This window comes from Oncorhynchus masou, chromosome 28, assembly GCF_036934945.1.
Source record: "Oncorhynchus masou masou isolate Uvic2021 chromosome 28, UVic_Omas_1.1, whole genome shotgun sequence".
In the NCBI taxonomy this organism is placed as follows: Eukaryota; Metazoa; Chordata; class Actinopteri; order Salmoniformes; family Salmonidae; genus Oncorhynchus; species Oncorhynchus masou.
Genome location: NC_088239.1, coordinates 81,371,899 through 81,384,966, shown reverse-complemented (window position 1 = coordinate 81,384,966; position 13,068 = coordinate 81,371,899). Strand labels below are relative to the sequence as shown.

At 47.8% G+C, this 13,068-nt stretch overlaps 2 protein-coding genes across 2 annotated transcripts in view; both read right to left on the bottom strand.

Annotated features, from left to right (window-relative positions):
• Positions 1-4,714, bottom strand: part of LOC135517075 (fibrillin-2) — a 132,509-nt gene extending 127,795 nt beyond the window's left edge. The window contains 4 exon segments of the mRNA XM_064941097.1: positions 650-793; positions 2,454-2,635; positions 4,019-4,122; positions 4,622-4,714. Of these exon segments, the coding sequence (XP_064797169.1) occupies positions 650-793; positions 2,454-2,635; positions 4,019-4,122; positions 4,622-4,714 (523 nt within the window).
• Positions 4,715-10,360: 5,646 nt separating this feature from the next.
• The window catches only part of LOC135517074 (fibrillin-2-like), a 42,842-nt gene continuing 40,134 nt past the window's right edge, over positions 10,361-13,068 (bottom strand). Inside the window, exons 4-5 of the mRNA XM_064941096.1 lie at positions 12,026-12,178; positions 10,361-10,428 (exon numbers count right to left, since the gene is read on the bottom strand). Coding sequence (XP_064797168.1) covers positions 10,361-10,428; positions 12,026-12,178 — 221 coding nt within the window. The remainder of the gene's footprint in view (positions 10,429-12,025; positions 12,179-13,068) is intronic.

Genomic DNA, 13,068 nt, shown 5'->3' with positions numbered 1-13,068 from the left:
AGCAAACTTGACTTTTTAACACCCACAGTGTTAACATCAAAACTTTTAAAGTGTACATATGGGATCATCTGAAAAAGTGTTGAATGTCGAAAAAGTGTTGAAACATTTTAAAAGTGATAGTCAATCAATCAAGAACACCAGAGTTCCTGGTATCCCAACCACTGTGGGCTTGGAACTAACATTTTAAAAGTGATAGTCAATCAATCAAGAACACCAGAGTTCCTGGTATCCCAACCACTGTGGGCGTTGGCACTAACATTTTAAAAGTGATAGTCAATCAATCAAGAACACCAGAGTTCCTGGTATCCCAACCACTGTGGGCGTTGGAACTAACATTTTAATAAAAGTGATAGTCAATCAATCAAGAACACCAGAGTTCCTGGTATCCCAACCACTGTGGGTGTTGGAACTAACATTTTAAAAGTGTTAGTCAATCAATCAAGAACACCAGAGTTCCTGGTATCCCAACCACTGTGGGCGTTGGCACTAACATTTTAAAAGTGATAGTCAATCAATCAAGAACACCAGAGTTCCTGGTATCCCAACCACTGTGGGCGTTGGAACTAACATTTTAAAAGTGTTAGTCAATCAATCGAAGACATGTATAAAAACACGTTTAATATATTGATGTATAATTACTATACTGTACCTGCACATTCTTGGCGAGTGTCCAGGGTGTAGCCGTTATTGCACTCGCAGCGGTAGCTAGAGCCCACGAGAATGCAGCGACTGTGCCGACACAGGTTGGGCAGCTGCGTACAGACGTTTATCGTCTGGTTCAGAGTCGCTGTGCCTGTCCAACAGACCCCACAGTAGCTCATCATAATCAGTGTGCTCCATCCATCCCTCAATCTATCTACAGAGCATTTGGAAATGATTCAGACCCCTTGAGTTTTTCCACATTTTGTTACGTTAAAGCCTTATTTTAAAATGTATTTAAAAACACATTTTTCCCTCATCAATCTTCACACAATATCCCATTAAAAAAAAACAGCAAAAACTTTGACATTTTTGTAAATGTACAACAACAAAAAATAAAATAAGGATATATCACATTTACATAAGTATTCAGACCCTTTACCCAGTACTTTATTGAAGCACCTTTGGCAGCGATTACAGCCTTGAGTCTTCTTGGGTGTGATGCTACAAGCTTGGCACACCTGTATTTGGAGAGTTTCTCCAATTCTTCTCTGCAGATCCTCTCAAGCGCTGTCAGGTTGGATGGGGAGTGTCGCTGAACAGCTATTTTCAGGTCTCTCCAGAGATGTTTGATCGGGTTCAAGCCCGGGCTCTGGCTGGCCACTCAAGGACATTCAGGGATTTGTCCTGAAGCTACTCCTGCGTTGTCTTGGCTGTGTGCTTAGGGTCGTTGTCCTGTTGGAAGAGGAACATCCGCACTGCATGATGCTGCCACCACCATGCTTCACCGTAAGGATAGTGCCAGGTTTCCTCCAGACGTGACGCTTGGCATTCAGGCCAAAGAGTTCAATCTTGGTTTCATCAGACCAGATAATCTTGTTTCTCATGGTCTGGGAGTTCTTTAGGTGGCATTTGGCAAACTCCAAGCAGGCTGTCATGTGCCTTTTACTGAGGAGTGGCTTCCGTCTGGTCACTCTACCATAAAGGCCTGGATTGGTGGAGTGCTGCAGAGATGGTTATCCTTCTGGAAGTTTCTCCCATCTCCACAGAGGAACTCTGGAGCTCTGTCAGAGTGACCATTGTTCTTGGTCACCTCCCTGACCAAGGCCCTTCTCCCCAGATTGAACAGTTTGCCGGGTGGCTGGCTCAGGGAAGAGTCTTGGTGGTTCCAAACTTCTTCCATTTAAGAATGATGGAGGCCACTGTGTTCTTGGGGACCTTCAATGCTGCAGACATTTTTTGATACCATTCCCCAGATCTGTGCCTCAACACAATCCTGTCTAGGAGCTCTAAGCTGACAATTCCTTCAACCCTTGGCTTGGTTTTTGCTCTGACATGCACTGTCAACTGTGGGACCTTATATAGACAGGTCTGTGCCTTTCAAATTATGTCCAATCAATTGTAATTTACCACAGGTGGACTCCAATCAAGTTATAGAAACATCTCAAGGATGATCAATGTAAACAGGATGCACCTGACCTCAATTTCTAGTCTCATAGCAAAGGGTCTGAATACTTATGTAAATAAGGTATTTCTGTTTATTTTTTTTTACACATTTGCAAACATTTCTAAAAACCTGTTTTCACTTTGTCATTATGGGGTATTGTGTAGATTGATGAGGATTTTATTTGATTTAATCCATTTTAGAATGAGGCTGTAACGTAACAAAATGGAAGAGGTCATAGTCTGAATACTTAACGAATGCTCTGCATATATATACTGTGCATGTCTTACAGCTTGGAGTTTAGCTTATGCTCCTATGCTCTATCTGTTGAATGTGTGGGTGCTTATAGTGCATGTGGAGGTTTCCTTACCTAAGTCTGGCCTTTGTCCATTTCCATTAGGAACCCCGTGGCCATTCAGTGTTGGATCGTAGCCACTGCTGGGTTTAGATGGATCATACCTACCATTGGGCCTGGATGGGGTCATACCCCCATTGGGTCTAGATGGATCATAGCCACCATTGGGGCTGGACGGGTCGTTGCCACCATTGGGTCTTTGAGGGATCAAAGGATTTAGAGGATTCATGGGGTTGGGTCCGCCTCTCCAAAGTCTCCATCTGGGTAGGGTAGGACTCCTTGGACACACAGACGGCGGTACTCCTCTGGGGACGGTGAGACAAAGGTCAAAATGTTAGTCAGCAATGAGAGGAAAGGTCATCTGGATGATGGTGGAACAGGTTTGAAATGTTCAAACATCAATAGGTTTGCCAGCAGTAGAGGTCAAAGGTCAAAACTACAGTATGCCTTGAAACAGATCATGTGTAAGGACACAAAGCCAAACTACTTCAAACCCTTGACTATGTCTCTCTTTGACATCAAAGTATCAAGTCAGTTGGTTGCTCCGAGAGCACACAAATATCTCTCTAAAGCTCTCGTAAGATCTAAAGCAATCACAACCCACGGTCATGTTCTGTAGGCCACAACACAGCAACAATTTCGAAGATTTCATGAACATTATTGGACAAGTTCAAGTTCTCCTACGTTTCCCCCATTTTGTGCTTACCGAACATGACCCGGCAGAGGTTCCGGCCCCCACAAACGTGAGTTGCTCACCCCTGTCCTCTAGATTTGTGGTGAAACCAACCTGAGTTGCTCACCGCTGTCCTCTAGGCTGGAGGTGAAACCAACCTGAGTTGCTCGCTGTCCTCTAGACTTGAGATGAAACCAATCTGAGTTGCTCACCACTGTCCTCTAGATTTGAGGTGAAACCAACCTGAGTTGCTCACCGCTGTCCTCAAGATTTGAGATTAAACCAACCCGAGTTGCTCACCGCTGTCCTCTAGACTTGAGATGAAACCAACCTGAGTTGCTCACCGCTGTCCTCTAGTCTTGAGGTGAAACCAACCTCAGTTGCTCACCGCTGTCCTCTAGACTTGAGATGAAACCAACCTGAGTTGCTCACCGCTGTCCTCTAGATTTGAGATGAAACCAATCTGAGTTGCTCACCGCTGTCCTCTAGATTTGAGGTGAAAAAACCAACCTGAGTTGCTCACCGCTGTCCTCAAGATTTGAGATTAAAACCAACCCGAGTTGCTCACCGCTGTCCTCTAGACTTGAGATGAAAACAACCTGAGTTGCTCACCGCTGTCCTCTAGACTTGAGGTGAAACCAACCTCAGTTGCTCACCGCTGTCCTCTAGACTTGAGATGAAACCAACCTGAGTTGCTCACCGCTGTCCTCTAGATTTGAGGTGAAAACCAACCTGAGTTGCTCACCGCTGTCCTCTAGATTTTAGGTGAAACCAACCTGAGTTGCTCACCGCTGTCCTCTAGATTTTAGGTGAAACCAACCTAAGTTGCTCACCGCTGTCCTCTAGATTTAGGTGAAACCAACCTGAGTTGCTCACCCCTGTCCTCTAGATTTTAGGTGAAACCAACCTGAGTTGCTCACTGCTGTCCTCTAGACTTGAGATGAAACCAAAGCAACACATGCCAGTGAAGTAGGAGTTGGAGGAGCAGGTATCCTGTGTGCTATGCCCAGTCTGGGGTGAGAGCCAGAGGACATGGGGGAGAGTGCCAAGAGTTGCTTTCCGTGCCCTCCAGTCTGCCCTGACATCACCAAGGTAAATTCACTGTTACCGCCTGCAGCAGCTGAACACTCTCTGTTACCACATGACAGGAGCTTTGAACTGGGCTCAGCATCAGATTCAGCGGTTTTCAAGGGCTTTTTACAATGAGGTGCAGTTGAGGGCAGAACTTACATAACTATTTAATACAGAGAGATATAACAATGGTTTGACGTTGAAGTAGCTAATAATGATACAGAGAAATATAACTATGGAAATGTCTAAAGGTTTTGACGTTGAAGAAGTGTCACGGATCCCACCCGGTACTGCTGCTCATTCCGTTCACCAGCTCCGGAGGTCTCCGTTACCGGGCCTTCTAGTACCGGGCCTTCTAGGCGTCACTGAACTGGATTCATTACCACCAACCCCAGACTGTCTTGTCTCATTACGCACACCTGGTTCCCATTCCCCAAACCTGGTTCCCATTCCCCACACCTGGTTTCCCCATTCCCCACACCTGGTTCCCATTCCCCACACCTGGTTCCCATTCCCTAAACCTGGTTCCCATTCCCCACACCTGGTTCCCATTCCCCACCTGGTTCCCATTCCCCACACCTGGTTCCCATTCCCACACCTGGTTCCCATTCCCCACACCTGGTTCCCATTCCCCACACCTGGTTCCCATTCCCCACACCTGGTTCCCATTCCCCACACCTGGTTCCCATTCCCCACACCTGGTTCCCATTCCCACACCTGGTTCCCATTCCCCTGATTAGTACAGTGGCAAGTAGAAGTATATGAACCCTTTGGAATTACCTGGACTTCTGTATGAATTGGTAATATAATTTGATCTGATCTTCATCTAAGTCACAACAATAGACAAACACAGTCTTTTAAACTAATTGCACACAAACAATTATACGTTTTCATGTCTTTATTGAACATACCGTATAAACATTCACAGTTGCAGGGTGGGAAAAGTATGTGATCCCTTGGATTTAATAACTGGTCACCCCTCCTTTGGCAGCAATAACCTCAACTAAATGTTTTCTGTAGTTGTGAATCAGTCCTGAACAACACTCAGGAGGACTTTTGGAACATTCCTTTTTTTTTAAACTATTTCAGTTCAGCAATATCTTTGGGATGTCTGGCGTGAAGCGCTTTCTTTAGGTCATGCCACAGCATCTCAATCAGGTTGAGGTCAGGACTCTGATTGGGCCACTCCAGAAGGAGTATTATCTTCTGTTGAAGCCATTCTGTCGTTGATTTACGTCTGTGTTTTGGGGCGTTGTCCTGTTGTATCACCCAACTTCTGTTGAGATTCAATTGGTGGACAGATAGCTAACATTCTCCTGCAAAATGTCTTGATAAACTGGGGAATACATTTTTCTGTCAATGATAACAAGCTGTCCAGGGCCTGAGGCAGCAAAGCAGCCCCAAACCATGATGCTCCCTCCACCAGACTTTACAGTTGGGATGAGGTTTTGATGTTGGTGTGCTGTGCCTTTTTAGTGCTGTGGAACATCCAGGTGCTCTTTTGCTATCTTCAGACATGCAGTAATGTTTTGTTTGGACAGCAGTGTCTTCTTCCGTGGTTCCTCCCATGAACACCTTTCTTGTTTAGTGTTTTACATATCGCAGACTCATCAACAGAGATGTTGGCATGTTCCAGAGATTTCTGTAAGTCTTTAGCTGACACTCTAGGATTCTTCTTAACCTCATTGATCATTCTGCGCTGTGCTCTTGCAGTCATCTTTGCAGGACGAACACTCCTAGGGAGAGTAGCAACAGTGCTGAACTTTCTCCATTTATAGACAATCTGTCTTACCGTGGACTGATGAACAACAAGGCTTTTAGAGATACTTTTGTAACCTTATCCAGCTTTATGCAAATCAACAGTCTTCTGAGATCTCTTTTGTTCGAGGCATGGATCACATCAGGCAATGCTTCTTGTGAATTTTTTTTTTTTTTTTTTTTATAGGGCAGGGCAGCTTTAACCAACATATCCAATCTAATGTTATTGATTGGACTCCAGGTTAGCTGACTCCTGGCTCCAATTAGCTTTTGGAGAAGTCATTAGCCTCGGGGTTCACATACCTTTTCCAACCTTACACAGTGAATGTGTCATGTCTTGTTATGTCTGTTCCTGTCCTTTTCTTCACTCTGTCTCTCTCTGCTGGTCTTTTTAGGGTTACCTTCTCTGTCTCTCATTCTTCAGCTGTTCTACATCTCCCCTAACTAGCTCATTCACTCTTTCACACCTGTTCTCTCTTCCCCCTCTGATTAGGTCTCTATTTTCTCTCTGTTCCTGCTACTTTCTGTGTCTGATTCTTGTTTGTGTTTTTGATGCCAGAAGCAAGCTGTCGCCTCGTTTGCTTCCACCTTGTCCTATCCTGTCGGAGTCTGCCTGGCAGGTGCATCCTGCACTATACTACGTTCTTTTTGTTCCATTGTCAACGTTTGAAGAGGATTTATGCCATTCCTGTTTTTCATTAAAGAACTCTGTTTTCTGTTAAAACCGCTTTTGGGTCTTCACTCAAGTACATAACAGAAGAATCAGACCAAGAATGGACCCAGCGGCTCCGGACCCTTTTCACTCCGCCGTCGAGATCCAGGGAGCGATGCTAGGCAGACACGAGGAGGAATTGTCTGCTGCTCGACATGCCGTTGAGACCCTGGCCGTCCAAGTCTCCGACCTCACAAGACAGGTTCACCAACTCCACCTCGATCCACCGCCCACTTCCAGGGTTTCCGAGTCTCCGGAGCCCAGGATCAACAACCCGCCCTGTTACTCTGGGAGCCCACTGAGTGCCGCTCATTCCTCACTCAGTGTGATGTGGTGTTCTCTCTCCAGCCCAACACTTACTCCAGGAGCGCAGCCCGCATCGCCTACGTCATTTCTCTCCTTACCGGACGGGCGCGTGAGTGGGGCACGGCAATCTGGGGAGGCGAGGGCTGAGTGTATTAACCAGTTTCAGGACTTTAAGGAGGAGATGATACGGGTTTTTGACCGTTCTGTTTTTGGGGAGGAGGCTTCCAGGGCCCTGTCTTCCCTATGTCAGGGGAATCGATCCATAACGGATTATTCTATTGAGTTTCGCACTCTCGCTGCCTCTAGTGACTGGAACGAGCCGGCTTTGCTCGCTCGTTTTCTGGAGGGTCTCCTCGTCGAGGTTAAGGATGAGATCCTCTCCCGGGAGGTTCCTTCCAGTCTGGACTCCTTAATAGCCCTCGCTATTCGCATAGAGCGACGGTTTGATCTTCGTCGCCGAGCTCGTGGAAAGGAGCTCGCGTTCTCCCGTTGCTCCCTCTCCACATCACTGCCACCTGCCGCATCACTGCCACCCTCCTCCGCCCGGCCTCGGATGCTGAGCCTATGCAGCTGGGGGTATCCGCATCTCGGCCAAGGAGAAGGAACGGAGAATCACCAATCGCCTCTGTCTCTACTGCGGCTCCGCTGGTCATTTTGTCACCTCATGTCCAGTAAAAGCCAGAGCTCATCAGTAAGGGGAGGGCTACTGGTGAGCGCAACTACTCAGGCCTCTCCTTCTGGATCACGCATACCTTCCCGGTCCATCTCCGCTGGCCCGGTTCATCTGCTTCCTGCAGTGCCTTGATAGACTCTGGGGCGGAGGGCTGTTTTATGGACGAGACCTGGGCTCAGGAACATGACATTCCTCTCAGACAGTTAGGGGAACCCACGGCCTTGTTCGCTTTAGATGGTAGTTCTCTCCCCAAGATTCAGCGTGAGACGCTGCCTTTAACCCTCACTGTCTCTGGTAATCATAGCGAAACCATTTCTTTTTTAATTTTTCGTTCACCTTTACACCTGTTGTTTTGGGTCATCCCTGGCTAGTGCGCCATAACCCTTCTATTAATTGGTCTAGTAATACTATCCTATCCTGGAATGTTTCTTGTCATGTGACCTGTTTAATGTCTGCTATCCCTCCTGTTTCCTCTGTCTCTTCTTCACAGGAGGAGCCTGGCGATTTGACAGGGGTGCCGGAGGAGTATCACGATCTGCGCACGGTGTTCAGTCGTTCCAAGGCCACTTCTCTCCCTCCACACTGGTCGTATGACTGTAGTATTGATCTCCTTCCGGGAACTACTCCCCCCGGGGTAGATTATACTCTCTGTCGGCTCCCGAACGTAAGGCTCTCGAGGATTATTTGTCGGTTTCGCCGACGCCGGTACCATAGTCTCCTCCTCCTCTCCCGCCGGAGCGGGGGTTTTTTGTTCAGAAGAAGGACGGGTCCCTGCGCCCATGCGTGGATTATCGAGGGCTGAATGACATAACAGTTAAGAATCGTTATCCGCTTCCTCTTATGTCTTCAGCCTTCGAGATCCTGCAGGGAGCCAGGTTTTTCACCAAATTGGACCTTCGTAACGCCTACCATCTCGTGCGCATCAGGGAGGGGGACGAGTGGAAGACGGCGTTTAACACTCCGTTAGGGCACTTTGAATACCGGGTTCTTCCTTTCGGCCTCGTTAACGCTCCAGCTGTCTTTCAGGCACTAGTTAACGACGCCCCTGAGAGACATGCTGAACATTTTTGTTTTCGTTTACATGGACGATATCCTGATTTTTTCACCGTCTCTCTCGATTCATGTTCAGCACGTGCGACGCGTCCTCCAGCGCCTTTTGGAGAACTGTCTTTATGTGAAGGCTGAGAAGTGCACTTTTCATGCCGCCTCTGTCCCTTTTCTCGGTTCCGTTATTTCCGCTGAGGGCATTAAGATGGATCCGCTAAGGTCCAGGCTGTCATTGATTGGCCCGTTCCTAAGTCACGCGTCGAGCTGCAGCGCTTTCTGGGCTTCGCTAATTTCTATCGTCGTTTCATCCGTAATTTCGGTCAGGTGGCAGCTCCCCTCACAGCCCTTACTTCTGTTAAGACGTGCTTTAGGTGGTCCGTTTCGCCCAGGAGCTTTTGATCTTCTTAAGAATCGTTTTACATCCGCACCTATTCTTGTTACACCTGACATCTCTAGTCAGTTTGTTGTTGAGGTTGACGTCAGAGGTGGGCGTGGGAGCCATTCTTTCTCAGCGCTCTCTCTCTGACGGCAAGGTCCATCCTTGCGCGTTTTTCTCTCATCGCTTATCGCCCAGAACGTAACTATGATGTTGGTAATCGCGAACTGCTCGCCATCCGCTTAGCCCTAGGCGAATGGCGACAGTGGTTGGAGGGGGCGACCGTTCCTTTTGTCGCTTGGACTGACCATAGGAACCTTGAGTACATCCGTTCAGCCAAACGACTTAATGCGCGTCAGGCTCGTTGGGCTCTGTTTTTCGCTCGTTTTCGAGTTTGTTATTTCTTATCGTCCGGGCTCAAAGAACACCAAGCCTGATGCTTTATCTCGTCTCTTCAGTTCTTCTGAGGTCTCCACCGACCCAGGGATTCTCCCTGAAGGGCGTGTTGTCGGGTTGACTGTCTGGGGAATTGAGAGGCAGGTAAAGCAAGCACTCGCTCACACTCCGTCGCCGCGAGCTTGTCCTAGGAACCTTCTGTTCGTTCCCGTTCCTACTCGTCCGGCCGTTCTTCAGTGGGCCCACTCTGCCAAGTTAGCCGGCCACCCCGGCGTTCGGGGTACGCTCGCTTCCATTCGCCAGCGTTTCTGGTGGCCCACTCGAAACGTGACGCGTCGATTTGTCGCCGCTTGTTCGGTCTGCGCGCAGACTAAATCTGGGAACTCTCCTCCTGCCGGCCGTCTCAGACCGCTTCCCATTCCCTCTCGACCGTGGTCTCACATCGCTTTAGATTTCATCACCGGACTGCCTTCATCAGCGGGGAAGACAGTTATTCTTACGGTTGTCGATAGATTCTCTAAGGCGGCTCATTTCATTCCTCTCGCTAAGCTCCCTTCTGCTAAGGAGACGGCTCAGATCATTATCGAGAATGTTTTCCGAATTCATGGCCTTCCGCCTGACGTCGTTTCCGACAGAGGCCCGCAGTTCACGTCTCAATTTTGGAGGGAGTTTTGCCGTTTGATTGGGGCTTCCGTCAGTCTCTCGTCCCGCTTTCATCCCCAGTCTAACGGTCAAGCCCGAACGGGCCAATCAGACTGTTGGTCGCATTTTACGCAGTCTTTCTTTTCGTAACCCTGCGTCTTGGTCAGAACAGCTCCCCTGGGCAGAGTACGCCCACAACTCGCTTCCCTCGTCTGCTACCGGTCTATCTCCTTTTCAGAGTAGCCTCGGGTACCAGCCTCCGCTGTTCTCATCTCAGCTCACGCCGAGTCCTGCGGCCCCCTCCGCTCAGGCTTTTGTCCAGCGTTGCGAGCGCACCTGGAAGGGGTCAGGTCGGCACTTTGCCGTAATGGGGCGCAGACTGTGAGGGCCGCTAATAAGCGTAGGACCAAGAGTCCTAGATATTGTTGCGGTCAGAGAGTATGGCTCTCCACTCAGAACCTTCCCCTTAAGACAGCTTCTCGCAAGTTGGCCCGCGGTTCATTGGTCCGTTCCGTATTTCCCAGGTCATTAATCCTGTCGCAGTGCGACTTCTTCTCCCCGCTATCTTCGTCGCGTTCACCCGGTCTTCCATGTCTCCTGTGTTAAGCCCGTTCTTCGCGCCCCGTCGTCCCTCCCCATCCTTGTCGAGGGCGCACCCATCTACAGGGTTCGTAAGATTTTGGACATGCGCCCTCGGGGCCGTGGTCATCAGTACCTAGTGGATTGGGAGGGGTACGGTCCTGAGGAGAGGAGTTGGGTTCCCTCTCGGGACGTGCTGGACCGTTCGCTGATCGATGATTTCCTCCGTTGCCGCCAGGTTTCCTCCTCGAGTGCGCCAGGAGGCGCTCGGTGAGTGGGGGTACTGTCATGTCTTGTTATGTCTGTTCCTGTCCTTTCTCTTCACTCTGTCTCTCTCTGCTGGTCTTTTTTAGGTTACCTTCTCTGTCTCTCATTCTTCAGCTGTTCTACATCTCCCCTAACTAGCTCATTCACTCTTTCACACCTGTTCTCTCTTCCCTCTGATTAGGTCTCTATTTCTCTCTCTGTTCCTGCTACTTTCTGTGTCTGATTCTTGTTTGTGTTTTTGATGCCAGAAGCAAGCTGTCGTCTCGTTTGCTTCCACCTTGTCCTATCCTGTCGGAGTCTGCCTGGCAGGTGCATCCTGCACTATACTACGTTCTTTTTGTTCCATTGTCAACGTTTGAAGAGGATTTATGCCATTCCTGTTTTTCATTAAAGAACTCTGTTTTCTGTTAAAACCGCTTTTGGGTCTTCACTCAAGTACATAACAGAATGTTTAAATGATGTATTCAATATAGACCTGAAAAATACAATAATTTGTGTGTTATTAGTTTAAGCAGACTGTGTTTGTCTGTTGTTGTGACTAAGATGAAGATCAGATCTAATTTAATGACCAATTTATGCAGAAATACAGATAATTCCAAAGGGTTCACATACTTTTTCTTACCACTGTAAGTGTATATGTGTCACTTTGTGACATCAGCTGATGTAAGAAGGGCTTTATGAATACATTTGATTGATTGACTGAAATGTCTAAAGGTTTTGACGTTGAAGTAGCTAATAATGATAGTCATTCACACATGACACTGCATAGTGCATGGAGATAGGTCCTGGTCCTAGAGAGCCAAATGATCTCAGGTGTTAGACTGAGCCCAGCACGAAGACACATATTAGCATCAAGCAGGGTCTTAATTTAATCAATTAGCTAAGTCAAGGCCATAATTGATTGACTCAAGTGTTTTGGAACCAAAGCATGTAACCTCAAGATATGATAGTCTATTGAGTAGAATAGGAGATTATCACTACTAATAAATTAAATCTCTTCATTGTAAATGTTTCATCACACTAACTAAGAACCAGGCTTGCCAACCAAACATTGGCATAGGGGGAATATTATAGATCGGTGACTCACCTGATCGTCGGGCGGGGCATATTTCAGGCAGGGTCCCTCGTGCCCAGCAGCGTCCACTGTCACAGCAGCATGTGGCCTTACTGAAGAGGCCGGGCAGCTCCTGGGCACAGCGGCCGTTCAGCAGACCCCCGAAACACGAGCCTGCCTGCTGGTCTGAGAGAGAGGGAACAAGACATGGTATCACACAGTTAACACATACTGTACACCTTGTCATACGTGACTAGGATGCTGTCACAGACACACATTGTCCCAGGGAGAGAGGCAGACGAACAGGCAGAACGACAGCCAGACAGGCAGACAGACAGGCAGACAGCGAGACAGCTAGACAGGCAGAACGACAGGGCGACAGCCAGAGAGACAGGCAGGCAGCGAGCCAGGCAGACAGCGAGGCAGGCAGACAGACAGGCACATCCACAAGGCCATCGTGTTGTGTATGGGTACAAGCCTAATAATTCACCCAATGTTTCGAAATGTGCTAATTCATCCTTCTCATACCTTTACCACTTGAATTCCGCAACACTGTTGCTAATTTCACTCAGCTAATAGCTGCTTCATTTCACCCTGCGACCTACGGCCACCTTTTTTGTCGTAAATACGGGGAAGCACTTTGACATCGTTTTCACATGACTCCTTCATGTGGACGACATGTGAAATATTACAGACATCTATCAGGGGCATTTTAGATGAAGTCAAAACACACTGTCATCCCTGAAAATGAAGCGTTTGGTGTTTTTTTGCTACTTCGGTTCCTGGATACACAGTGTCCTTTCTCCTAAGCAGCCAGCCCATGACAAACACTGGTATGTGTGTTGTACTGCTGTAATTAAGGCAATAACAACACTGTTGGTACATAGTTACTAAATACTTTGTAATGACATAGAAATGCAGTGGAACAGATGTTGATATTTTGTTATTGCACAAGCGGAATACAGTGGAACAGTGTTGTGTTTTTGTTATTGCACAAGCGGAATACAGTGGAACAGTGTTGTGTTTTTGTTATTGCACAAGCGGAATACAGTGGAACAGTGTTGTGGGTTTTTTTT